This window comes from Talpa europaea (genome assembly GCF_964194135.1).
Source record: "Talpa europaea genome assembly, chromosome: 2".
In the NCBI taxonomy this organism is placed as follows: domain Eukaryota; kingdom Metazoa; phylum Chordata; class Mammalia; order Eulipotyphla; family Talpidae; genus Talpa; species Talpa europaea.
This window is the reverse complement of record NC_140068.1, coordinates 108,753,871-108,781,128: the sequence shown is the minus strand read 5'-3', so window position 1 is coordinate 108,781,128 and position 27,258 is coordinate 108,753,871. Positions and strand designations below refer to the sequence as shown.

The 27,258-nt window shown below is 46.9% G+C and overlaps 1 protein-coding gene across 1 annotated transcript in view; it reads right to left on the bottom strand.

The window, feature by feature from the left end:
- Positions 1-27,258, bottom strand: part of LOC311188227 (patr class I histocompatibility antigen, A-2 alpha chain-like) — a gene marked incomplete at both ends in the record, with an annotated part of 424,961 nt that overhangs the window by 2,669 nt on the left and 395,034 nt on the right. Inside the window, 2 exons of the mRNA XM_084259377.1 lie at positions 12,238-12,270; positions 19,081-19,200. Of these exons, the coding sequence (XP_084115503.1) occupies positions 12,238-12,270; positions 19,081-19,200 (153 nt within the window). The remainder of the gene's footprint in view (positions 1-12,237; positions 12,271-19,080; positions 19,201-27,258) is intronic.

The following is a 27,258-nucleotide window of genomic DNA, read 5'->3' as shown; positions in this document are numbered from 1 at the left end:
TCTCCTTCGGCCGAGGGCAGGCGAGTCGAGCGGTCTGGAGAGAGACCTCGACCCGAGACTGCGGGCGACCCCCCCCAACACCCCCTTCCCCGCTCCGGTCCGTGGAGACGGGGGCGGTGACCTGGCCCCGAACCCGAGTCGCTCACCGGCCTCGCTCTGGTTGTAGAGGCCGCGCAGGGTGTCCAGGCCCTTTCGGAACAACTGTGAGTTGTTCCTTTGGTTCCGCGTCTCCTCATCCGGATCCTCCTGCCCCACCTGCCCCGCCCACGGCGCCCGCGGCTCCATCCTCTGGCCCGGGGAGTCGCTGTCGAGCCTCCCGACCTGCGTGTCGTCCACGGAGCCCACGGCGATGAAGCGGGGCTCCCCGAGGCCGGGCCGGGACATCGCGGTGGAGAAATACCTCAGGGAGTGGGAGCCTGGGGGCGGGAGGGAGACCCGGGCTGGGGAGACGGGGCGGGCGGGGTGGGGGCCTGAGATTGAATCCTGAGATGGAAAAGGGGCGTCAGATTCAGAAGGGCTGATACTCAAGGGGGCGAGAGCATGGCGGGGCCTGGTAGGCACAGGAAGGGACTAGGCCAGGCCTGGCTGAGGGGCGACTACGGGGCTGACTAAGTTGGAGTCCTGTGTTTCCCGGAATCCTCCCCTCTCCTCCTCTCTCTCTCCCCCCCACACTCACCTCCCCAGGTCTCAGTCAGGGCCAGGGTCACCCCTGAGAGCAGCAGCAGGAGGGTTGGGGGCCTCATGACCTGCATCCTCCGTGGCTGGGGAAAATATGAGTCCAGTGGTCGGTGGAGACTCGGTGGTGCTGATTGGCTTCTCCAGAAACCCTCCAGGCAACAGGAAGTGAGAGCTAGGATGAGTAGCTGGTATCCAGGTAGGAGGACCCCACTTTGGTTGTGAGAGGGAGAAATGCAATGGCAGGGAGATGGATGGCAGGGAGATGGGGAATGCCCAAGAGTAGCCTTCCCCACCCCAGACATCCCACTCAGGACTGAGACACTGAGAACCACACCTGGGACTCTGGGACTCAGGGACTCCGCTCTGTTTCCTCCTCTGGGACACCAACACCTCCTCTCACTGTCTCCCTGATCCAGGCCCAGGGACTGAGCCAATAAGTCTCATTTTCTTTTCAGGATCTATGTACAGTCTTATAAATTAGTGAGGACCACAAGTATTATTTTATTTTATATGGGTTATAGCGGTCAATATTTACCATGTTAGGAATAAAACCTTTTTTGATGATGTTATTATTAAATTAAGAACAATATTATTTTTCTTTTTCTTTCTGGCTTATTTCGCTGAGCAGGATCCCTTCCAGCTCCATCCATGTTGATGTGAATTGCATGAGTTTATCTTTTTGATTGCTGAGTAATATGCCACATCTTCTTGATCCAGTCATTTATTTTTGGGCATTTGGTTGTTTCCATAGCTTAGCTATTGTAAATAGTGCTGTTATAAACATAGGGGTGCAGGTGCCCTTTTGAATTAATGTTTCTATGCAGGAATTTGAAAACCTAAGTAAGGGACCAGGAAAAAGACTAATTATAATAAAGTGAAAATCAAAATCAATGAGCAACTATAAACTAGAGATACTCTGGGGTGGGAGAGGGAGTAGGATCAAAACAAGGGGGGGTGGGAATTGTATGGGGACTATAACCAGGATGAAAATGCATACATTGTGCAAAAATGCAAAATGATGTAAAAAATACATAAAATAAAATAAAAATGCTCAAAAAAGAATAATATTAATAGCCTATTGCATGTTAACACAAAGTGATTTTATGAAAAACATATTTCTGAAAATAATCAGGGTAAAGAGTGGATTTTTTATAGTTTACATTTTTTAAAATGTCTTTCTTGTCTGTCTATTATAGGACCTTGAATCTTCATATTTTCCCCTTTATTTAATCAATTGTTTTGGTTGAAGTCTATGAAAAAAAAATCACCTCACACAAATATATTAAAGTAGTATTTTAATAACTTTTCCAGATAATTATGAATATCAACTTTGGTACTAAAATAAAACTATAATGTGGTAGTTTCTCATGGGTTATTTGCAAAGTTAAAACAAACAATTTACATTCTGTCATATTAATGCTATAGGCCTCTTTTGCCTAATGATTGTCTTGTATGTTTTATGATTTTTAAAAGTAATGCTTTGTTTCATTAGGTTATATGATCTTCAGTGTCAATTGCAGTGGAATCAAATTATCAATCATATATTTTTTTACCACAGATCCCAAAAGTAGTTATTCATTACTGTACGTTGTCAAATTTATAGTGATGAACATATCATAGTGAAGTGGACACAATTTTCCATAATTCTGTTTTTCTCTGGGATTTTATATTTTATCAAGGCAAATTACTGTCAGTTGACTTACTTAAAGGAACACACTCACATTCATTTTCAAGAAAATGTCTGCCAACTTACCAAGTCCTTCAAGTAAAGATGGCACTGCCTAAAAAAAAGCCAATTTATGTCATATAATATTTTTTGAAATATAAAACTAACTAAATAAATATTTTCCTTAGAGCTTGTACTTTGGAATGTGGAGAAATTGCTATTTATGTATGTTAATGTCATCATATCAGATATTATTACATTTATGTATTTGAGAATGAGATAAGGAAGGTAATTTTTAATGCTTTAACCAGGACTTTTTTTTTAAGTTTTATTTATTTATTTTTTATTTATATATTTTTTATATTGTTGTTCATTTTTGTACAATATTTGATTTCTTCTCTGAGGTGCTGTCCCAATAAAATTATCACCACCAAGACATCCGTGAACTGTCATAGACTCTTGTGGTCTACCCTCCCCTGTTTTGCTCCCTCCCCTTCCCCCCTCTCCTGCCGAATGTGACCAATTTATAGTTTGTCTGCTAGTTTTGTCTTTTTTTCCATGATCTCTTGTATCGTTTCCCTATGTTCCTCCTATAAGTGAAACCATCTGATATTTTTCTTTTTCCTCCTGACTTATTTCGCTGAGCATAATCCCTTCCAGCTCCATCCTTGTTGCTATGAATGGCATGAGTTTATCTTTCTTGATTGCTGATCAACCAGGATATTTTGAACTGAAACTGACTTGGGCATTTTTTTCCTATGAGTTAAGTAGTGGTGAAGAATAACTACTAGAATGATACTAACAACAGTACCAAAACAGTGCCAAGGACAGTGCCAAGGTGGAGGACAGGTCACTGTCAATGGGGTCTCACCTGTGTGCACAATTGCCCGACCATTCAGGCTCAGGGTCCAACAACAAGAGGTTTATTTATAAAGTTACACCAGTAGTGAAACTGAGCTCAAACCTGGTTGTTTCATTGTCTGATTAGTCCATTTATGATCTGAGTACCAGATTTAAAAGGGAAAAAGCCAGGTGCTTGCATACATTCGACTTACCCAAAGGCAGGCTTATGGGCTGGAGTGGGCCAAATTGGAGCCTGCAGCACTCTGTACCCAGCACCCCTTCAGTGAGTTGGGTGTGACAGTGCAAGGGTGAGGAGCCTGCAACAGCACTGGGATAATGGTCTGAGCTGAGCTGCTGCAGGGTGGTCTCTGCTAGGAGACTGCCATGTTGATCTGGCACTCTGTGGATGCCTCTGCTAGAGCTTCAGGGATCAGTAGCCCCAGAACTGCCCCGTGGGGTCCCGTGCTCCTCCAAGTGCCCCTGTGTTGGAGACCCCTAATGCGTGAAGTGCTGAGACAAGGAGAATGTCTCGGTCATGAATGGAAGACTGATCAGCATGGGCTGGAAGACTGGCCCATGTCTAGACCAAGATGTCCTTTCTTGTGTCAGCAAAGCTAAGCCTGAGAAACCCGCAAGATTAGAAAGGGAGTAGCATATACCTGATAACGCAGAACCTTGGCAGTGAATATGTGCCCGGACTAGGATAACTACTAAGAGAATGATTCATTGTCTAGTAACTAACAAGGAGGGGAGGAGGTGGCTCATAGCAATAAAAATGAGTTGCACTGGGCACTCGGGACACTTGAGGCCAGAGTGAGAGGCCTTGCGTCCCCTGGGTCCTGCTTCTCTTAAAACTCTATGCTGTGTCTGTCATTTCTTTATAATATTTATAGGTTCTTTCGGATTCCTCTCTCAACCCTGTTCACCGGAGCTGGTCTCTGGCACCCCTGTGCCACTGACCACAGGGTTCAAGGTTGTCTCTGGTGCCAGAGTCCCACAGCTGCTTGCTCTGGGATGGCAGGACCAGGGAGCCATGGCCGCCTGCTACCTCTGCCATGAGTGCTCTGGGCCTGCTGTCCCACAGGCAGCATACTGGGGCCGCAGGCTGGGAAACTTCCTTCTCTGCTTGCTGTTTTTAAGCTGCCTGTGCTGACTGGCCCACAGGAACCAGCAGCACCAACACAGCCAGCACACCCCACCATTCAGGCTGTGGGGAAAAGACTATTTTGCCCTATGGCTGGTGCCATGGGAATCTGGTTTCTCTACTCAGTTGTAACTACTCGGTTGTTACAATAATCTCCATTCTTACTAGCTCCACCTCAGTGTGAGATAGCCAAGATAAAAGAAATTGTGGGTAGTAGGATGAGTTGTCCCAATCCTGTTTGAACAGGTGGACTAAATCATGGAATGGCAAGCCCTGTACAAGCAATTCGGCCCACTACACTAACGTGAAGCACCCTGGTAGATTTAGATCCTAGCTAATGATTATGTCACCATTTCCTGGAGGGAGAAAGCTGAGCACCCACACGCACAGCTGGAATGTAACCATGCATGCAGGCCTGTGGTAGCCCAACAAGGTAGGACGCTGCCTTCCTCTTCTCTACTTTGGGGACTTTTCCTTTAAATAGCTCCTCTTAACTCCCTTGGGAGAACTAGGTCATAGTCTGCTTTCCCAAAGTGGCTCCCTCATGCATGTGTCTCTCTAATAAATCCTTCCCTGGTTCAGCTACCACATGCACTCTCTGGTGAATCCCTAGAAGGCAAAGGGCCCACTCTTTTGGGTTGAGATACTATAACAGTGGCATTCTTCAAAGACAATGGGACAAACATTACTGAAATTCATTTGGTACCCCTAAAGACCCATAAGAGCCAGATTTATCCTGACAAAAAAGAGGAAAATGGTGTATCACACATCCAGGCTGCAAATATACTAAAAAGCCACAATAATTAAAACAGCATGGTACTAGAACAAAAGCAGACTTACAGGTCATTGGAATAGAACTGAGATTCCAGAAATAAACCAACACATATTTGGACAGTTAATATGTGACAAGAAGCTAAGAATATACACTGGACCAAGAAAACCTCTTTAATAAATAGTACTGGGAAAACTGGATGGCCACCAGCAAAGGAATGAAATGAGACCTCTATCTCACACCATACACCAAATGAACTCTATACGGATAGAAGACTTGGAAGTAAGATATGGAAGTGTAAAATACACTGAAGACAAACATAGGCAAATCACTCCACAATGTAAGCTTCAATGCTGTCTTTGTGGATTTGTTCCTAGAAACAAGGAAAGGAATGAGAATATAAATAATTGGCACTACATCAAACTAAAAAAGCAAGAAAACATAACAAAAATGAAGAAGAACTCTGCTTAATGACAGAAAATATTTTTATACCATACATCCAAAAAGGGGCTGCTATGAAAGTTCTACAAAGAGCTTATACAACTTAAAAAAAAAAAAAGGAAATAACAGAATCGGCATTTCTTCAAAGAAGATATACAGATGGACAATAGGTAAATAAAAGATGTTCATCATCATTTATCATCCAGAAACACAAATCAAGACCACAATAAGAAACCACCTCACTCCAGGGAGAACGGCCCAGAAACAGAAAGTACTGGTGAGCATGTGGAGAAAAAGGAACCCACTTACACTGTTGGTGGGAATGTAGACAAGTTCAGTCACCAAGGAAAACAGTAAGGAGATTCCAAAAAGATTAAAAATGGATCAGCCACACAACCCAGCAATTCCACTCCTATGTATCTATCAAAAGGACATAAATAAATTAATAAAAGAGGGAACTTGCATCCTCATGTTTGTTGCAGCTTATTTACAATAGTCACACTATGGAAACAGCCTAAATGCCCCAAAACAGATGTGGATCAATAAAAATGTAGTATATGTACAGAATAGAATATTATTCCGTGTTCAAAATGATAAACTGAAGCCAGTTGTGACAGCATGGATGGAACTGGAAGGGATTATACTAAGTGAAGTAAGCCAGAAGGAGAAAGATAAATTCCTGATGGTGTTACTAACATGTGGAGTAGAGAAAAGCCAAACAGGTTTAGACAAAGACAAACATTGAACCTAACCCTTGAGGCTGACCATAGAACTGTGACCTCCAGAGGGGGAAGGGGAGAGGTCAGGAAAGAGTGGGGAGAGAGTGTTGGGGGAAAGCATGTCCTGAGCTTATTCCATACAGGCTTTGTGGACTCCACCCCCACTCCAGACCAAAGCCATCAGGACATTGGGAAAGACAAATCCCGTCACCACTAAAGGGAGGGTGGCTGGGACCTGAGGGTGGAGTTAAGCAGCCAGGGTTGGTATAAAAACCAGACACGTGGGACTTGGGGGCTCGCTATCGCTCGCCTCCTGGCTTCACAGCTCCTGGCTTGCGGCCAGCTCTCAGAGTGCCATTTGGGATTCCTGATTGGCGGATTGGGTAGGACGCATTTAAAACTTTGTCTCCCATTTTTCTCCCTGAGCTGTACATTTCCTCATTTGCCCTTCCCTTGTAAATAAACCCTTTATTAACCTTTCACGTGTGCCTGCAGTAGAGCATTGATAAGTCCTTTTAAGCGCGCGGGTGAGGACCCACAGTCAGGCACCCCGTTTTGTATCGGGGCTGCCCTATAACAAGAGCACAATCAGACTTTTTCCCTGGATACTCTGTGTGGGGATAGAAAACGGTGTTATTTTACATTTCCATTGGATGACCAAATTCTAAGGAGATAATGAGATTTAGTCTAGCTTAGCCTCTATAAAGTTAATGCTAGCAAGGATTGCTTTGGTTTTCCCTACTCCAAGATGTCAGGAAAACTGGGGCCCCTTTCTGGATTCTCTATCTGAGACCTGGGCTGGAGAGGGGGGCGCACAGGGGAGCTGCCAGGTTGGTTCTTATGGAAGTTGATGAAGTCACATTTGTCCCCTCAGGAGCCCACCTCACTCTTCTCCCTCCCCTTCTGCTCCCTCTGACTCCCTTAGCTGCTTTCCTCTCCCTGTCTTTGTCTCCTTCCTCCCCTCCATACCACTGAATAACAACTGCCTTGAGGAAAATTCCCTGTATTAAAATGCCCATCAAGGCATAGAGAGTGAATTGGGTCTGGGGTGAGTCTGGAATCTCTCTGGGGCACTCAAGCTGGCCCAGGACCAAGGCTGCAGGAGAGACTGAATCATGGACTGTCCCTAGAGGAGCGGTCAGAGGAAACACCTACAGACTGGTGAGGATGCGGCATTTACAGGGCAGTGGTGGGTGGGGATGCCCAGCCATGCAAAGACCCAGGCTGGTCCTGTCCACCTCCCCCAGGCCTCACTTACCTTCTCACAAGCTCCTTCATCTCTCCCTGGGGACTGCTGATGCTGCCACACCTCCAGTAGCGATTGTGTTCCAGAAACCAATCAGAGTTTTTTCATGTCTGTTTTTACAGTGGGTGGGGAATGTAGGGATCTCCCAAGATCTTGTGGTGTCTGGAGTAGGTTCAAGAGGTCTCAGCTTCCTTCCTAATTCTTTTTTTTTTTTAAGATTTATTTATTTATTTATACAAGCACTGGGTACAGTCAGAAGCACGGGAGGGTGAGAGAATTCACCAGAGCCAGAGCAGGGAGCAGAACAGGCAGACTGACGAAGTACACTGCTGAGGGGAGCAGCGGGTGGCAGGAGAAGTCTGCGCGCCATGTGGGACCCTCCTTCTGTGGCCAGGGAGCAGCCGGGGATCGAACCGGTGCTGCAGAGGCTGCGGGCAGCTTAGCAACCCAGCGCTCAACCGCTGCGCCACCGGGGAGGCCCTCCCTTCCTAATTCTGAGAACCCTGAATCTTGCTGAGACCTTGGCCCTGGAATAATGTGGAAGAAATAATGTTGTGGGAGGTAATGAATGGACCCATTTGGTGAAAGCCACACAGGGTGTGCAAGAGTCTGTTTTTGCATTTTTGTGGGATGGCCACACACTTCCCCTCACCTCATTCTGTTCCCTCCATTCACTTCACCATTTCTGACTTCTCTCTCTTTCTCCTCCCTCCTCTGCCCAAGTCAGTAAGGGGCCCCATGAGAACTACTTCTGGGCTAAGGCAGCAGCTTGGGAGAGGGCCTTGGGGTGGAGGTTAAGCCCAGCACAGGGAGCAGAGCCAGTAGAGAGAAGGCAGGTCATAGTCCACTCCCCACCCACCCTGAGTTATGGTTTCTGCCCCAGGCCTCCCATCCCTCATGGGTGTCCACACTGTTTCCTTCCCCCTGGCTTCAGCAAGCCTGGCTTTGCTGCCAGCACCTTGGTGGACAACACAGGGGCCTGCACTTCCACAGTGATGGCTCAAGTCTCTGCAGGACACTGAGTCCACTGTGGCTGGAGAAGATGGGGTGAGACTGTGAGATGGGGAGACAGACATTATTGACTGAAATAAAACCTTAGTGATAGTTAGACAAGGAATTTGTTAGGTGACCAAAGTGAGGACTCAAACCCAGGAACAGTCCATCAGGTTTTACGCTGTGAGAACTGCTCCAGCAATCAACTTTGAGATCAGTTTATACACCCTGTGCAGAGGAGCAAATGTGCAGACGAGGGCAGGCCAATGGCTCACTGATGTAAGACTGTGTTGAATTTTGGGCAGGAGGCTTCTGGTTTTCATCAATAGGTTTAGATCTTTTGATTTTCTGAATTTATCTTAACCTAGAGAAATGTCGATGCCTTCTGTATGTAGAGAGCATCGATTTTCCTCTGGGAAATGCTGGGATTTGATCACTTTTCAGATTTTGAAAGAAAACATCATAGCGATGCCAAGGCTCATGCTTGTCCTTTGCTGGCTCCTTGGTCACAGTGGAGGTGGAAGGTTAATTTTCCCATAGACACCGGATTCCTGCAGTGGCTGCTTCACAGAACAGGGCAGCTGCTGTGATTCAAGCCTATCAGATGGCTTTGCTCGCTTGCCTACAACACACTGAGGAGGTCCCAGAGTGTTCATAATGTCCTCACAGTATTCCTTGTGGTCATAATAATCTTATTCATGCATTCATTAGAGTATTGCACCTTCTGCCAACATCAGGGAACATTTCACATCTTTCAACTAATCAATATTTCCTCTAAGGAGGTGTGGCAGATCATATCTACCTTCCTATTATGATCTAGCCCTTCACCCCTTATTGTTTCCCTTAGTGCCTACTACAGCAACTGGAAAATGTCGTTAAATTTACATTTTATCAGTCACGGTCTGTCGTAGTAAATGGTCAGATTTTACAAATTTCCTTTGTGATGTGTCCTTTAGTGACTCTGTAGTCACAGTGCAGGTCAGCGAGACTCCCCACGCTGGATAGGTCCAGCAGTGACCTGCCTAGTGACTGAGCCATTGTCCTTCTGCATAGGGAGGCTTCTACCCAGTGAGAGAACATGCAGGACATAATAAGTACAAGTTGGTAACCTTGGGAGGCATTTGGATACAATCCTTTTTCCAAACTCAAAGGGCCCTGCAAGTTAGGGTCCTTTTTGCCTTGGAAAGGTTTCCTGGATTATGGTTAGGTCCAATTAAACACATGGACCACCTCTTTTGTGCCACCATAAAGTAAGTTGTCTGAAAATACTGTTTTCCCCAAGAGGCCATTTTCTCTGGGACCTATTGGGTCAAACTATGAATACTGCAAAAAAGGAAACTGTGGGGGCCTCCCTGGTGCTGCAGGCTGTTGAGCACTGTGCTGTAAAGCTATCCACAGCCTCTGCAGAGTGGGTTCAATTCCAGTCAGGTGCAGAGATATCCACATGGCGTGGCAGACCTCTCCTGTCTCGCCCGCTGCTCCCCTCAGCGGCGTACTTCGTCAGTCTGCCTGTTCTGCTCCCCACTCTGTCTCTGGTGAATCCTCTCACCATCCTGCAAATCTGGCCTGTACCCGGGTTCTTGTATGCATGTGTAGGGTAAATGGTTTTTGAGGCTTTTCTGCCCTCCCACCATTAGGATTGCCCTGCCTTATGGGGCACCTGTACTTGTTACATTGTTGTCAGCAGTCTTATTTACTTCTGTGGGCCATAGGAGGAGTATAGAGATAGTCACCAAGAGGAGCAGAAGCAGGAAAAAGAAGGGGAGAAGAGAAAGCCAGAGAAACTCAGAGTGAAGACTTGCCTCCTGGCCCCCAGATACCTCTGCTTGCTGCCTGCTCTATATGTAACAGCTCAATAAAAGCCTGAGAAGGCCACCGAGGGCTCCAGGACTCTCCTTTACCTCCAGGTCTGCCGGATCAAAGATAACCTGCTCAGTGGCCATACTGGCCCTACAGCATGAATAAATAAATCTTTAAACAAAAAAAAAAGGAAGCTGTGATCTTAAGGGAAGTGTTGAGTGTGGGTTTAGTCTGATCCATGGTTTCCTGTGACAATGAAAAATTCCCCTTTTCTGGGCAACTTGTATTTCTCCTTTTCAGTAGCTGTGTTGTGAAAATTAAAGTCTCCAGTTAACATGAGAGAGACAATACATTGAATGAGGTCATTGTTGCTTGTGTTAAGATGCTTCCTTAGCTGTTTTGGTCTTCTCTAACTTTTTAAAAATTATATTTTATTTTGTATAATTCTTAACATCATTTTTCATTTTTGCACAATGTATGCATTTTCATTTTGGTTATATTCCCCATACAGTTTCGCCCCCCCCCTTATTTTGACCCTAATCCCTCTTCACCTCCCCCCACCTCCCATAGGGTGTCTTTGGTTTATAATTGCTTGTTGATTTTGATTTTTTCTTTATTATAATTAGTCTTTTTCCTGGTCCCTTATTTTCTAAATTCCTGCTATGAGTGAGACATCTGGTATTTTTTTTTTCCTTTCTGGGTCTTCCCCAACTTTTAAGGTGATTTGCTTTTAAGGTGACTGCCTTGCAGTGCCCCTGTGTTTTAATTATTGCCAATTCTTCTTTTTTTAATTAAATTTTTTTTAAAGATTTATTTATTTTTATACAAGAACTGGGGTATAGGCCAGAGGCATGTGAGGGTGAGAGAATTCACCAGAGACAGAGTGGGGAGCATAACAGACAGACTGACTGAAATACACTGCTGAGGAGAGCAGTAGGTGAGAAAGTAGAGGTCTGCTGCGCCATGTGGGTATCTCCCTGGTTGGCTGGGAATCGAACCGGCACTGCAGAGGCTGCAGACAGCTTCACAGCGCTGCACTCAACCTGCTGCGCCATTGAGGAGTCCCCAATTCTTATTTTTAAAGATTTTAGTTATTTATTTATGCATTGAAGAACTGGGATATAGGCCAGAATTGGGGGGGAGGGGGATTAGAGGATTCACTGGAGGCACAGTTGCAAGCAGAACAGATGGATCTACTGAAATACACTGCTCTGGTGAACAGGGCTTGAGACAGGAGAGGTCTCTGTGCTGCAGGGGCTGAAAACAGGACATCACGGTGGGCTGTCTCAATGATGATAGCACTGAGTCTTAATCCATAGGCCACCAGGGAGGCCTTATTGCCAATTCTTTAGGAAGCAGTAAGGGCCCTAATAAAGTAGTCACTTGTTTTCCACTTTTGGTAGGCAGTCTGGCAGAGTTCTAGAATCCTCTCTGCTTACAAAGCATTCCCAGATCACACAGCACTATAAATGTACATCTACTGCTTGCGTACATGTTTGCTCTTTTTCCTTTTGAAAAGAGGCAGGCTCCAGACAATGTGACCACTGAACCTCAGGCAAGGAGCAATTTTGAGAGTGGACACTAAGGAGGTCACAGAATATCCAGCTTGATATTTCTCAGGAGATCTTTATAAATCAGAACTACCTATAAGTGAAATAAAGTCAGCATTAGGTATGAAGCTAAGCAAAATTGGGGCAGGAGGTGGAAACAACCTGGTGGTGGGTCCTTACCAGCAGGCTTACAAACTGCAAGACAAGACCCCAAGGTCTCTCACCTTTAGGGGCTGACAGACACAGCCTGGGGGAGAACAAAACAGAACCTGGTCAGAGCCACAGAGATGAGACCACAGGAGGGACTGATGAGGGTGACTCCCCCATGGGCTCCATCTACACTGTCCCCAGGGGCTCAGGGACCAAACCCCTGATCCACACTTACCAGCAGCCTGAGTGTAGCTTCCTCCTTGTCCTCCTGTGGGAAGAAATATGGGAAACAGGGAGGAGTCAGCCCATGAAATCTTAAAGTAATCCCCTAGTCCTGGACCACAGGGAAGTTTCCAGAACTGTACCTGAAGACTCAGGGCAGGACCAAGAAATAAGAAGAGAGGAGATAAGGGGGGACTGGACCAACAGCCCCCTGGAGTCTGTCCTCAGCCGGGAACTTCCCTTTGAATATTTGCTGGGATCAGGCCCCCATCACCAGAATTATCAAGGTAAATGATTTGTGATTCATTTTCATAAGTGCTTTATAAAAGAGTGTGAGCAATCAGCACCAGACTGGCAATACTTATGCGTGGATGGTACTTCCCATTAACCAGGTAGGGCAAGTTCTCCCTGGGACATGAAAGCCTCCAGTTGACAAGATCCCCCACTCCCTTCCCTACCTGAGTGCTTCTTCCTTTATATCACAGCTGCAGCCACCGCAGCTCCAGTGAGCACAGCTAAAAGGAGAACCAGGCCAGCAATGATGCCTGCGGTGGGGATGATGGACTAAGGAGGGGGCACTGGAAGGGAAGGGAAGGGAAGGTGAGACCCTGTTACCCAGGCCTCATCTTTACCCCCTGAAGGTCTCCAGAAGGGCTCCTGATTCCCGTGAGCAGAAGCTCAGTGCCCACGCCCCCCTCCTCACCCCATCTCAGGACTCGGGGCTCCAGCAGCCTCTCATGCTGCATGTGGCACGTGTATCTTTGCTCCTCTCCAGAAGGCATCACCACAGCCGCCCACTTCTGGAAGGTTCCATTCCCCCTGGGCCTGGTCTCCACCAGCTCTGTGTCCTGGGTCAGGTCCTCCCCATCTCGCTGCCAGGTCAGGGTGATGTCCGCAGGGTAGAAGCCCAGGGCCCAGCACCTCAGGGTGACCTCATGTTCAGAGACGGGATAGTGGGTTACCTGTGTTTTGGGAGGATCTGAGGGGCAGATTCAGAAAATTCACACTTTGTGTTTCCTCCATGGACACTGAAGCAGCCTCATATGACCATTCTCATAATGAGCAGGATAAGTGGTTTGGAAAAAGGAAGCACAACACCAGAAACCAGTCTTGTCTGGGGATCTGGGATAATTGATTATCTACTGAAAGTTTTAGAATCAGAATGAGAACCCTTGATGGGAGAATGCAGTTCTCTGAGGAAGAGAACACAGACTTCTCTCCTGATGTAAGCGGAGGGTGAATGACTCAGATTCAGATCCAAAATTGTTCTCAGACGAAAAGCAAGACCTTGAGAGAGAAATTGAGGGTTTCAAGATGGCTGCGGGGTCAAAAAGATCCTGGGAAAGGTGCTTTCAGGGATGGTCTCCTGTCCATCTGAGGAGAGACTGGATTCCTTAACTGCCCTTCAGGAAAGGCATGGCCTCTGGGGGAGTCTCACTAGTACAGAACAGGACACCCCAGAGGACTCCTCCCTCTCGGACCAGAAGGGGGCGGTTTTCTCACCATTAGTCCATATTCCCTGTGGGATGACAGCCTGGGGGAGATCTGGAGAGCTCCTGGCCCCTCTCATCAGTGCGCTGCTGCACCTCCTTCCCGTTCTCCAGGTCTCTGCGCAGCCCCTCCACGCACCTGCCCTCCAAGAAGTTCCTGAAGCTCTAAGCCTTCCCGGCCGCCTCTCACTCGATCCGGGTGATCTGAGCGGCAGAGTCCGCGGTGGTCCAGCAGCGCAGGTCCTCGCTCAGGGCCAGGTAATCGGCGCCGTCGCCGAGGAGGCTCCGGTCTGACCCCACGTCGCAGCCATGCTTGTTCTGGAGGGTGAGACACCCTGCGCCCCGCCCCATTGTCAGCTGGTGATCACCCCGCCTGCACCCCGAACTCCCGCCCCGAATAAACCTAAACTGAAGGGAACTTCACAGGTAGGTCCCGCGGGCTCTTCGTAGGCCTAGGGTCGGGCCAGTCCAGTAGTGTCGAGATCGCCCTCGGACCCGAGACTCCGGGCGACCCCGCCGGTGCGTGGGGGTGAGGGTGGTGACTTGGCCCCGGGTTCGCTTCTCTCCCAGTCCTCGCTCTGGTTGTAGCGGCCTGCGCAGGTCCTCCAGGAGCGCTTGGAACCACTGTGTGTTGTCCCTTTGGTTCTGAGTCTCCTCGTCCAGGTCCTCCTGCCCCACCTGCCCCGCCCAGGGCGCCCGCGGCTCCATCCTCTGGCCCAGGGAGTCGCTGTCGAACCCCGGAACTGCGTGTTGTTCATGTAGCCCACGGCGATGAAGCTGGGCTCCCCGAGGCCGGGGCCGGGACCTCGAGGTGTGGAAAATCCTCAGGGAGTGGGGGCTGGGAGAGGGAGGTGTGCTAAAGTAAGCACTCCACAGGTAGACTACTAAAAAATGGGTGATGTCTCCAGCTGGAGTAAAAGACAGTGATGCAAGTGTATTAGGAAACAAGGGTGGGGTGGCGTGTCCACGGCAGTCACTGTCCTTAGCCTTACACATTCTCCATCCTTTCCCATTTGGTTTTTTCTTTTTTAAAAAAATTTTTTAAAGATTTTTTTATTTATACAAGCACTGGGTACAGTCAGAAGCGCGGGAGGGTGAGAGAATTCACCATAGGAAGAGCGGGAAACAGAACAGGCAGACTTGATGAAATACACTGCTGAGGGGAGCAGCGGGCACGGCAGGAGAGGTCTGCGCGCCATGTGGGACCCTCGCTGGAGGCCAGGGATGGAACCAGCGCCGAGCTTCCCAGCCCAGCACTCAACCACTGCACCACCAGGGGAAGCCCTGGTTTTTTCTTTTCTTTCTTTCTTTCTTTTCTTTTCTTTTTTTTTTTTTTAAGACATACTGGGCATAAGGAGTCCCTTTCCCAAATAAAATTGTAACAGAGGTTTGCCTTTCTGGCTTCTGTCTTTAGTGGGTATTGTGAATAGATGGTAATAGATGGCTTGTTTGGTTCCAGGGATGTTTTAAGTGTTTCTGCTGAATGAATTTTTCCTATATATATACATGAGGAAGCCCAGCGTTCCTGCAGAAGTTGTTTAAGAATTTCATCATTGTCTTGAGTAATTATCTCAGTCAAAAGTATTACATTATGAATATTTATTTGGTTTGCATGATTTTCTGGTAATTCTCAATACATTTATCCTTTTCAAGTAAATGAGATCCGTACTCTGTATTTGTTGTTCGGGACTCGTCTAATTAAAGTCCAGGGACACAATTAACTGGGCAGCAAGAACATCTTCACCCTACGGGGAAGGGCGAGGAGAGCAGCCCTGTTACCTTCTCCACAGCCTTCTCCAGGGCCACAGCTCCTCCGGCTGCCGCCCTGGGTTGCTCTGGTCATGTGGCTAATGGTATTTGCCAAGTTAGGCCCTTGGCCTCTGTCTCCTCAGGGTCGCTTCCTCCCCATGGATGTGGATGAGCCCACTGTGGGACCACATTTCCCACCATCATCCCTGGCCGGGAAAGGAAAACACCCCAAAGGTCTTAGTAAGGCAGGTCACTCGGGGTCCTGGTCACCTGGGGTCCTGGTGACAGGTGTGTCCTCTGAGTCCTCTTGTGGAACGTAGTTCTCTGGTGCTCTTCTGGCCTCAGGTAATACATATTTTTTTTCACCATCTTTGTCCTGCCCTCTGCCATCAGCCAGGGCAGCTAAGTCATGTCTGCTTGTCAAGAGTTTTGGCTCATTTTTTCCATTCTACATGGGTCCCAGTGGTGGAATTGGCCCAGGCCTTGTGGCCCATGATAGGCCCATGTCCTGTGATAGTGCTCCTGTCCAATCAATGATTCCTTAGCCATTCTGACATTCTGGCCCCTTGATCAAGCACCCTCAATTTTCAATCCCAGGTGTGCTATTCATGTTCCAACAGGTTTGTACTGACTAATTTTTATAAGCTCCTGAGTTGTGTTTGTACCACAGTGGGGAGATTCCTGCAGCATCTCCCAGCATAAGAGCTAACTATTACGAGAAAAGGATGAGCTCCTGCAGACCCAGAGGGTTCAAAAAGACGTGTATTGGTAAAGTTACTCAGCTCTCCGTCTCTGTGTCTATTACCCAGAACACTTCACTCTGACACTTCTGGCAACCAAACATGTGGGATTTTTCCCACAGCAAGCAGTTCCCTGAGACGCCAATTGGTGTCCAGAATTAACTCAATCCTGACACTACCTAATGGAGTTAATTCCAGATCCAACAGTTTAGGGTCTCAGTCCCAGGAGACAGCTCCTCACTTCAAGTGCCAAATACAAGTTTGGATTGTACCTGTGCTCCTGACCAATAAACCAAACCCTCCTCAACTTGGGTCAAATTTCTGGAGTTGCTCAAAGAACTCAGGGAAACATTTATGTTTACCAGTTTATAAAAGAGCATGATAAAGATTACAGCCAAATGAAGAGCTACATGGGGTGAAGCATAGAGGGGTCTAGAGCAAATGGCCTCTATCCCCGTGGGGCTGTGGTACCTGATCTGATAGGTGGATGTGCTTACTGGACTGGAAGTTCTCTGAACCCAATGCAACTGGATTTTCCATGGAGGCTTTGTCACATGGGCGTGATGGATCATTAATCCTGTGTTCAGAGCTTCTCCCTTCTCAAGAGAGTGTGGGGAAGGGAGGGAGCAGTGCTGAACATCCAGCACTTCTACTAATCTTTACAGCCCTCCTGCAGGAGCCATCAGAGAACCCATCCAGATTCACCTCATTAGAACAAAAGATGCCCCTACACCTCAGGAAACCACAGGGGGTTCAGGAGCCCTGTGTCAGGAACCAGGGTCAAAAGCCAAATATTAAAACAAAAGATGTTCTTAGTGCTCTTATCACTTAGGAAATCCCAAGAGTTTTAGGGGTTCTGTATCAGAAATGGGAACAAGACAAATGCCCTATTTCTTCTTATTAATCCACAAATCCCCATATCCCCTGGGATAACTCTGGAAAGAATCTCAGGCTCTCTTCCCCAGGACACCGACTTCCACATAACAGGTGTGCCTTGTTGAGTGTCCAACAGCCCTGGAGTTCTGTGACCCCACAGTCATGTTTTTGGCTGCCATTCAACTCTTATCTCCCTCCCTCTACAGGATATAAAGGTGTCTTTAGGAGATACTGCAAAGGCTCTCAAATTAAGCCCTTATCTTCCTGATCCTTCTCCCCACAGATCCCATAATTGGTTCTTTAAAAAAGATGTGGAAAAGATGAAAACAATAATCCAGAAAACACTCCTACAGGAAGTGAAAAACTTGATGTTTTTAAAAATCATCTTTACAGATTCCAGTATGTAGGGTCTTGCCCTGGGTCTTGTGGGGACAATGACAGGTGCCACCTGCTGTTGTCAGAGACAGGGACACCCAGAGGACATTAGATATGATCTATGAACATGAAAAAGAACAGTCAAAAAGCAACTGAGCCAAAGAAACACATAGAGTATGAGGACTATGGATCACACTATGCCCTGAGTCTAGGCTAACCTAGCCAGAGGAAGCCCTCCACCCACATCCTGGACTCAGGTGATGCATGAGTCCCTACGATCACAGGTCCCAGTGGACAAGTGCTACTGAAGAATGAGGACAGGAGCAAAGTGATGATCAGCCTAGGAGTGACCACATCAAAGCCCAGAATGCACTGAGGACTGACTGGACACAGACCCCATCCCCTTGTGCCCCTCACAGTCTCTCCTGCCCCCACCTGCACAGACTCAGCACAGCAAACAAGAGATTATAGAAGGTCTTCAGGTCTCCCATATGCCTCCTTCCAAATTTTAGGAATATTTTTATTAACCCAGCAACCCCCATGACAAAAATAGAAAAAATAATTTCATATCTTGATTATTATTTTCAACAAGGGAGCACATATTATTCCTTAGAAAAATGCAAAGTAAAGACAGGGATACAGTCAGCTCTCCCCCACCTCTGCTGGAAGAGTAAAACCATCCAGATTAGAAAGGTCAGTATGGGGAGGGGGCCTGATGGGCATTATGCTAATTGGAACACAGACACATGCAGATGGTCTTTGCAGTAAGAGAAAACAATGGAACTTGAAGTCACACAGTGGAAACAAGAAGAAATCCTGCATCAGCCAGTCCCCACAGGCAGCTGTCTCACACTGTGAAAGAGAATAACCATGAATCAAATAAATGACCTTCTTGATAGTCCACCACATCCTCAGAATGTCCCCCTCACAGCTTCCCCATAACCTGGTCCCATCCTCTCTGCCCCAGTCCCTCCCACCGCAGGCCTCCAGGGTCTCGCCTTTAGGGGCTGAGAGATATATCAGAGGCCTGGGCACTATTGATGTGGGGGGAGAACAAAACGGAACCTGGTCAGAACCATAGAGAGGTGGGACCACAGAAGGAATTGATGCCAGTGACTCCCCATGGGCTCCATCTACACTGTCTCAAGGGGCTCAGGGACCAAACCCCTGATCCACATTTACTTGCAGCCTGAGTGTAGCTTCCTCCTTGTCCTCCTGTGGGAAGAAATATCATGGGACACCAGGGAGGAGTCAGCCCATGAAGTTCTAAAGAAATCCCCTAGTCTTGGACCACAGGGAAATTTTCAGAACTGTGCCTGAAGATCCAGGGAAGGACCAAGAAATATGAAGAGAGGAGGTGAGGGGGGACAGGACCAACAGACTCCTGGAATCTTTTCTCAGTAGGGACCTTCCCTTCTGACATTAGCTGGAATCAGGGCCCCATCATCAGAATCATCAGGTGAACAATTTATGATTCATTTTCATAAGTGTTTTACAAAAGAGTGTGAGCAATCAGCTCCAGACTGGCAATACTTATGTGTGGATGATACTTTCCATTAACCAGGTAGGGCAAGTTCTATCTGTGGCCCGAAAGCCCCCAGTGGACAAGACCTCCCCCTTCCATACCTGAGCGCTTCTTCCTCCACATCATAGCTGCAGCCACTGCAGCTCCAGTGAGCACAGCTCCAAGGAGAACCAGGCCAGCAATGATGATCCTGGTGGGTACTGTGGGCTGAGGAGGTGGCCCTGGAAGGGAAAGGAAGGTGAGACCCTGAGCCCCAGGCCTCATCCTGACACTCTGAACGTCTCCAGAAGGGCTCCTGATGTCCCTGAGCAAAAGCTGAGTGCCACATCCCCCCTCCTTACCCCATCTCAGGACTCGGGGCTCTAGCAGCCCCTCATGATGCACATGGCATGTGTATCTCTGCTCCTCTCCAGAAGACACCACCAGAGCTGCCCACTTCTGAAAGTTTCCATCACCCCCAGGCCTGGTCTCCACCACCTCTGTGTCTTGGGTCAGGTCCTCCCCATCTCGCTGCCAGGTCAGGGTGATGTCTGCAGGGTAGAAGCTCAGTGCCCAGCACCTCAGGGTGACCTCATTTTCAGAGGTGGGGTGGTGAGTTAGCTGTGTTTTAGGGGGATCTGAGGGAAAGATTTGGAAAATTCACACTTTGTGTTTCCTCTGTGGACACTGAAGCAGCCTCATGTGATTATTCTCAGCACGGACAGGACAACTGGTTTGGAAAAAGGAAGCACAAAACCCACACACCAGCCTTGTCTGGGGAATCTGGGATAAATGCTTATCCGCTGAAAGTTTTAGAACCACGGTGGGAACTCTTGTTGGGACAATGCAGAGCTCTTAGGAGGAGAACATAGACTTCTGCTCTGATGTGGGTGGAGGATGAATGCCTCAGATTCAAAATTGTTTCAAGATGGCTGCGGGGTCCAAAAGATCCTGGGAAAGATGCTTTCAGGGATGGTCTCCTGTCCATCTGAGGAGAGACTGGATTCCTTATCTGCCCTTCAGGAAAGGCATGGCCTCTGGTGGAGTCTCACTAGTACAGAACAGGACACCCCAGAGGACTCCTCCCTCTCGGACCAGAAGGGGGCGGTTTTCTGGCCATTATTCCCTACTCCCTGTGGGATGACAGCCTGGGGGAGATCTGGAGAGCTCCTGGCCCCTCTCACCCGTGCGCTGCAGCACCTCCTTCCCCATCTCCAGGAATCTGAGCAGCCACTGCAGGCACCTGCCCTCCAGCTGGTTCTTGAAGCGCTCCGTCAAGCCGCTGGCCTCCCACTCGCGCTGGGTGATCTGGGCCTTCTGGTCCGCCGCGGTCCAGGAGCGCAGGTCCTCGTTGAGGGCCAGGTAATCGGCGCCGTCGTAGGCGAACCGACTGTACCCGCGGAGGAAGCGCCTGTCCGCTCCCACTTCGCAGCTCCACAAGTTCTGGATGGTGTGAGACCCTGAGGCCCGCCCCGTGGTCAGCCCGGGATCACCCCGCCCGCACCCCGCCCACCCCGGAATAAAACTAAACTATGAATGAAACTTCACGGGCTTCAGGCCCGCGGGCTCTCCCTAGGCCGAGGGCGGGCAAGCCCAGTGGTCTGGAGAGAGACCTCGGCCCCGAGGCTGCGGGCGGCGCCCCCGCCCCCCGTCCGAAGAGACGGGCGGTGACCTGGCCCCGGGCCCGCGTCGCTCACCGGCCTCGCTCTGGTTGTAGAGGCCGCGCAGGGTGTCCAGGCCCTTTCGGAAGGTCTGTGTGTTTTTTCTTTGGATTCGAGTCTCCTCGTCCTGATCCTTCCGCGCCACCTTTTCCACCCAGGGCGCCCGCGGCTCCGCCCTCTGGCCTGGGGAGTCGCTGTCGAACCGCAGGAACTGCGTGTCGTCCACGTAGCCCACCGAGGTGAAGCGGGGCTCCCCGGGGCCCCCGAGTCCGGGCCGGGACATCGCGGTGGAGAAAATCCTCAGGGAGTGGGAGCCTGGGGGCGGGAGGGGAGACCCGGGCTGACCCTCCTCCCTGTTGGGTCCCAGGTCCCTGGGAGATGGGGTTGGGGGGGCGAGGGGCTTCTGAGGTTGAAAAACGGCCTCAGGTCCAGAAGGGCTGAGCCTCTAGGGGGCAAGAGGTCTAGAGGATGGCGGGAGGCTGAGAAGGTCGAAAGGGACCTGACCGAGCTGGCGCAGGGAAGACAGTGGGGCTGGCTAAGTTGGAGATTCGCGTTTCAGGGAATCCCTTTCCCTTCCCTCCCCCCCGCCCCACCCCCTTCCCTGCACTCACCGGCCCAGGTCTCTGTCAGGGCCAGGATTCCCGCCAAGAGCAGCAGCGGGAGGGTTGGGGGCATCATGACCCGCATCCTCCGTGTCTGGGGAGAATATGAGTCCAGTGGTCGGTGGAGACTCGGTGGTGCTGATTGGCTTCTCCAGAAACCCTCCAGGTAACAGGAAGTGAGAGCTAGGATGAGTAGCTGGTATCCAGGCAGGAGGACCCCACACTGGTTCGATATAGGAGGAGTGAAATGCTGGGAGATGGGGAATCCCCAGGAGTAGCGTTCCCCACCCCAGACATCCCACTCAGGACTGAGACTGAGAACCACCCCTGGGACCTGGGGCTCCGCCCTGTTCTCTTCTCTGGCATGGGGACACCTTATTTCGCTGAGCATTATCCCTTCCAGCTCCATCCTTGTTGCTGCAAATGGCATGAGTTTATCTTTCTTGATTGCTGATCAACCAGGACATTTTGAACTGAAACTGACTTGGGCGTTTTTTTTCCTAAGTAAGTTAAGTAGTGGTGAAAAATAACTACTAGAATGATACTAACAACAGTACCAAAACAGTGCCAAGGGCAGTGCCAAGGTGGGGACAGGTCACTGTCAGTGGGTTCTCACCTGTGTGCACAATTGCCCGACCATTCAGGCTCAGGACCCAACAACAAGAGGTTTATTTAATTAAGTCACTGCCATAAGTGAAACTGAGCTCAGACCTGGTTGGTCAATTGCCTGATTAGTCCATTTATGATCTGAGCGCCAAATTTAAAAGGAAAAAAGCCAGGCACTGGCACAGACTCTACCTACCCAAGGGCAGGCTTGTGGCTGGAGTGGGCCAAATCGGTGTGTGAGGCACACTGTACCCAGTGCCTGTTCAGTGGGCCAGGTGTGACAGTGCAAGGGGCTAGGAGCCTGCAACAGCACTGGGATAATGGGCCCTGCCGCTGCAGGGAGGGCGCTGCTAGGAGCCTGCCATGTTGATCTGGAATTTGTGGGCCCCTCTACTAGCGGCTTCAGGGATCAGAAACACCAGAATTGGCCCAGTGGGGCCCAGTGCTCCTCCAAGTGTCCCTGGGCCACTGACCACAGGGTTCAGGGTTGTTTCTGGTGCCAAAGTCCCAGGGCTGCTCGCCCTGGGATGGCAGGACCAGGGAACCATGGCTGCCTGCTGCCTCTGTCAAGAGTGGTCTGGTCCTGCTGGGGCAGCAGGCAGCACACTGGGGCAGCGGACTGGGAAACTTCCTTCTCTCCTTGCTGCTTTCAGAGCTGCCTGTGCTGACTGGCCCACAGCCTGTGTGTGCTGGAACCAGCAGTCCTAACAAAGCTGGCACACCCCCGCCACTCAGGCTGTGGGGAAAAGCCTGTTTTGTCCTGTGGCTTGTGTCATAGGGATCCAGTTTCACTACTACTCATTTGTTACAATAATCTCCATTCTTACTAGCTTCACCTCAGTGTGAGAAGATGAAGATAACAGTAATTGTGGGCAGTAGATGAGTTGTCCCAGTCCTGTTTGAACAGGTGGACTAAATCATGGAATGGCGAGCCCTGTACAAGCAATTCAGCTCTCTACACTAACGTGAAGCACCCTGGTAGATATTAGATCCTAATGATTATTTTACCATTTCCTGGAGGGAGAAAGCTGAGTGTCCACAGACACAGCTGGACTATAACCATGTGTGCAGGCCTGGAGTAGCCCAACCCAGAACAAGCTAGGACGCTGTCTTCCTCCTCTCTACCTCAGGGACTTACCCTTTAAATAGTTCCTCCTAACTCCCTTGGGAGAACTAGGTCATAGTCTGCTTTCCCAAACTGGCTGCCTCATGCACGTGTCTCTCTAATAAATCCTTCCCTGGTTCAACTACCACTTGCACTCTCTGATGAATTCTATCCCTAGAGGGAAAAGGGCCCACTCTTTTGATTTGAGATGCTGTAACAGGTGCAAATGGTGAAATAGTGAAGAAACAAATGATGACTAAATAACATTTTGAAAATAGTTTTGATGTCATGCATTCCATGCAAAGGGATATCTATGTGATGTTATGGAAACAGTTTTGACCCATGGACCCCAGGAAAGTTTCTTCTTGATTTCAAGGATTACATAGACCACAAATTGAGAAATGCTTTTCCCAGCAAACTAGGAGAGTATCCCAAGTGTCCTCTACCTTTGCCTCTGCTTGATTTCCCAGAATGCTTCTCCCTGGGTTGGACTCCCTGACTCCTAAAGCTTATCTTAGAGCTTTGCCCCGGGCTCTTATAAAAGAGAACTTACCCCTGAGAAATTTGATGTCAGTGTCCTCTGTCTGAGAAGGCAGTAGAGGGTCAGATGTTTCACTTTGGGATGGGAATAGTTTGAACCTGAGGCATCAGACCCACTTATAACCTGTTTTGGTTTGTTTTACACCAGCTTAATATAGTGTCTCACCAAAGAGAGAGATCTGACCTAGTCTTTAAGAGAAATAATATTGGCTCTTCCATTTTTCATGTGTCTAATAATGCATTTGACTTGATGCCCCCAAAGCATGAAGAGAATATTCCCGGAGAAGGAGTTGTTCTATATGTGCATTGACCAATATGGTGCATCTAACCATGTGGCTGTTGAGCACTTGAGATGTACTTGTGAGCAGAGCTGTTGAATTTTAAAATTTTATTTATTTTAAAACAAAAGTCCACATATGACTATTAGGTGCCGTATTGGACAGAGCATATCTAGGATGCTGTTAGTTTTCTATATCTGTCCCCACAAAATACTGTGTGACTCAAAGGTAAATGTGTATTAAAATTATCTTCACGTGAAAATGTTCAACATCACTTGTAATCAGGGAAATGCAAATCAAAACCATAATGAGATACCACCTCACACCAGTGACATGGTGATAAAAAATAGGAAACAACAAATTTTTACAAGGATGTGGAGAAAGGAACTGTCTTACACTGCTGGTGGGAATGTAAAGTGTCCAAAAAACTATGGAAAGCTGTGTGGAGATTCCTCAAAATACTAAAAATGGAGCTACCATATAACCATAACCATAACCCAGCAATTCCACTCCTAAGAATCTATCCAAAGGACAAAAAACATTAATTTAGGATACAAAATCAACACACAAAAATCGGTAGTTTTCCTATATGCAAACGATCAAACTGAAGAAGAAGAAATCAAGAAAACCATCTCTTTTATTAATGAAACAAAAAAAATCAAATACTTGGGAATAAATTTAATAAAGGAGGAGAAGGACTTCCATCAAGAAAATTATAAAACATTGTTAAAAGAAATAGAAGACACAAAGAAATGGAAAGACATCTGCTTATGTATTGGAAGACTTAACATTATCAAAATGGCCATCCTACCAGAAGCAATTTATAGATTCAGTGCTATTCCAACAAAAATTTCAGTGACATTGCTCAAAGCAATAGAGCAAATATTGATGAAATTCATAAAGAGCCACAAAAAAAAAAAAAACCTCAAATAGCCAAAGCTCTCCTGACTAAAAAGAAGGGGAATGGAGGTATCACACTCCCAGACTTCAAGCTATATTACAGAGCCATAATATTAAAAATGCATGGTACTGGAAAAAAACAGACCAATGGAATTGAATCAAAAACTTGGCAATAAACCCACAGACTCAAAGATGGACAATTCATCTTTGACAAAAGAGCAAAGAATATGCAATGGAACATAGACAATCTGTTCAATAACGGCATTGGGAAAACTAGACTGCTACTTGTGAAAGAATGAAGCTAGACTACTACCTCACAACAAGCACAAAAACAAACTCAAAATGGATTAAAGAGTTAGACATAAAACCTGAAACCATAAAATGTATAGAAGAAAATATAGGCAAACACTACATGACATACATCTCAGTAACATCTTTAAAGACACATCACCTAAAGCAAAGGAAGTGAAGGAAATGATAAACAGCTGGGACTACATCAAATCAAAGAGTATATGCACAGCAAAAGAGACACCCCACTGATTGGGAGACAATTTTTGCACACAACACTAATGATAAGGTACTGATCACAAAGATCTACAAAGAGCTAATGAGACTCAACAAAAACAAAGTAAACAGCCCATCAAAAATGGGCAGAAGAGTTAAAAGAAACTTTTCCAAAGAAGAAATGCAAATGGCGAACTGGCATATAAAAAAATTGTTCAATATCACTTGCAATCAGGGAAATGCAAATTAAAACCACAATGAGGTACCACCTTACACCAGTGAGAAAGGTGCATATCAAAAAAACTAACAGCAAATGTTGGTGAGGATGTGGAGAAAAAGGAACTCTCCTGCATTGCTGGTGGGAATGCAAACTTAGCCCAACCACTATGGAAAGCTGTGTGAAGTTCCATAAACTAATATAAATGGAGATTCCATATGATCCAGCAATTCCTATCCTAGATATCTATCCAAAGGACACAAAAACATTAATTCAAAAGGACACTTTCACTCCTGTTTATTACAGCACTATTTACAATAGGTCAGCTGTGGAAACAACCCAAATATACCCAAAACTAGATGACTGGATCAAAAAGATGTGGTATATATACACAATGGAGTATTACTCAGCGATCAAAAAGGATAAACTCATGCCATTTGCAGCAACATGGATGGAGCTGGAAGTGCTTATGCTCAGTGAAATAACCCAGAAAGAAAAAGAAAAATATTAGATGATTTCACTTATAGGAGGGATATAGAGGGATCAGGCAAAAAAAAAATAACTATAAAAAGTAAAATTCAAAATAAACAGGAAACCATAGACCAGAAATATTCTGTAGGGGAAGAGGAGGGAGAAGAATCAGGACAGGAGTGGAAGAGCACAAGGGACTATGGTGATGGTGCATGTGTGAATTGGTGGTGGGAAATTCACGATGAAATCATACATTGTACAAACATGAATAAATGAAGGATGATGTAATAAATACACACACACACACATATAAAGATGTGGTACAAGATACGGATAGGCACTCTCACCATTACTATTCAACATAGTGTTGGAAATCCTAGCTAGAGCAATTAGGCAAGAGAAAGATATAAAAGGAATCCAAATTTGGAAAGAAGAAGTAAAGCTATTTTTTCTGCACATTATTTGCAGATGACATGACAATATTCATAAGATAGCCTAAAATGCCACTGAAAAGCTAATTAAATCATTAAACCAGTTCAGTAAAGTGCCAAGTTACAAAATCAATATACAAAAGTCAGTCGACTTTCTATATTCCACAGTGAAATAGTAGAGGGAGAAATTAAGACAATTCCATTTATAATTGCATCAAAAAGAATTAAATACCGAAGTATAATTTTAACAAAGGAAGTGAAGGATATATAGAAAGAAAATTATAAGTCATTATTAAACAAATAGAAAAGAAAGGAAAATATGTCTCTGCTCATGGAAGAATGAACACTGACAAAATGACCATCCTACCCAAGGTAATATATATATTCATTGCAATCAGTATAAAAATTCCAGCGGCATTCTTCAAAGACATGGAACAAACATTACTGAAATTCACTTGGTATCATAAAAGACCATAAGAGCCAAATATATCCTGATCAAAAAGAGGAGAAATGGTGTATCACACATCCAAACTACAAATATACTAAAAAGCCATAATAATTGAAGCAGCATGGTATTGGAACAAAAACAGACATACAGGTCATTGAAATAGAACTGAGATCCTAGAAATAAACCAACACATATGTGGACAGTTAATATGTGACAAAGGAGCTAAGAATATACACTGGGGCAAAAAAACCTCTTCAATAAATGGTATTGGGAAAATTAGCCACAGGCAAAGGAATGAAAGCAGACCTTATCTCTCACAAAACACAAAATGAACTCTATATGGATTAGACTTTGAAGTAAGACATGAAGCATAAAGTGCATAGAAGACAAACATAGGAAAATCACTCCACAATGTAAGCTTCTATGATTGTGGATTTCTTCCGAGGAGCAAGGAAAAGAATAAGAATATAAATAATTGGCACCACAGCAAGCTAAAAAGAAAGAAAACATAACAAAAATGAGGAAGCACTCTGCTTA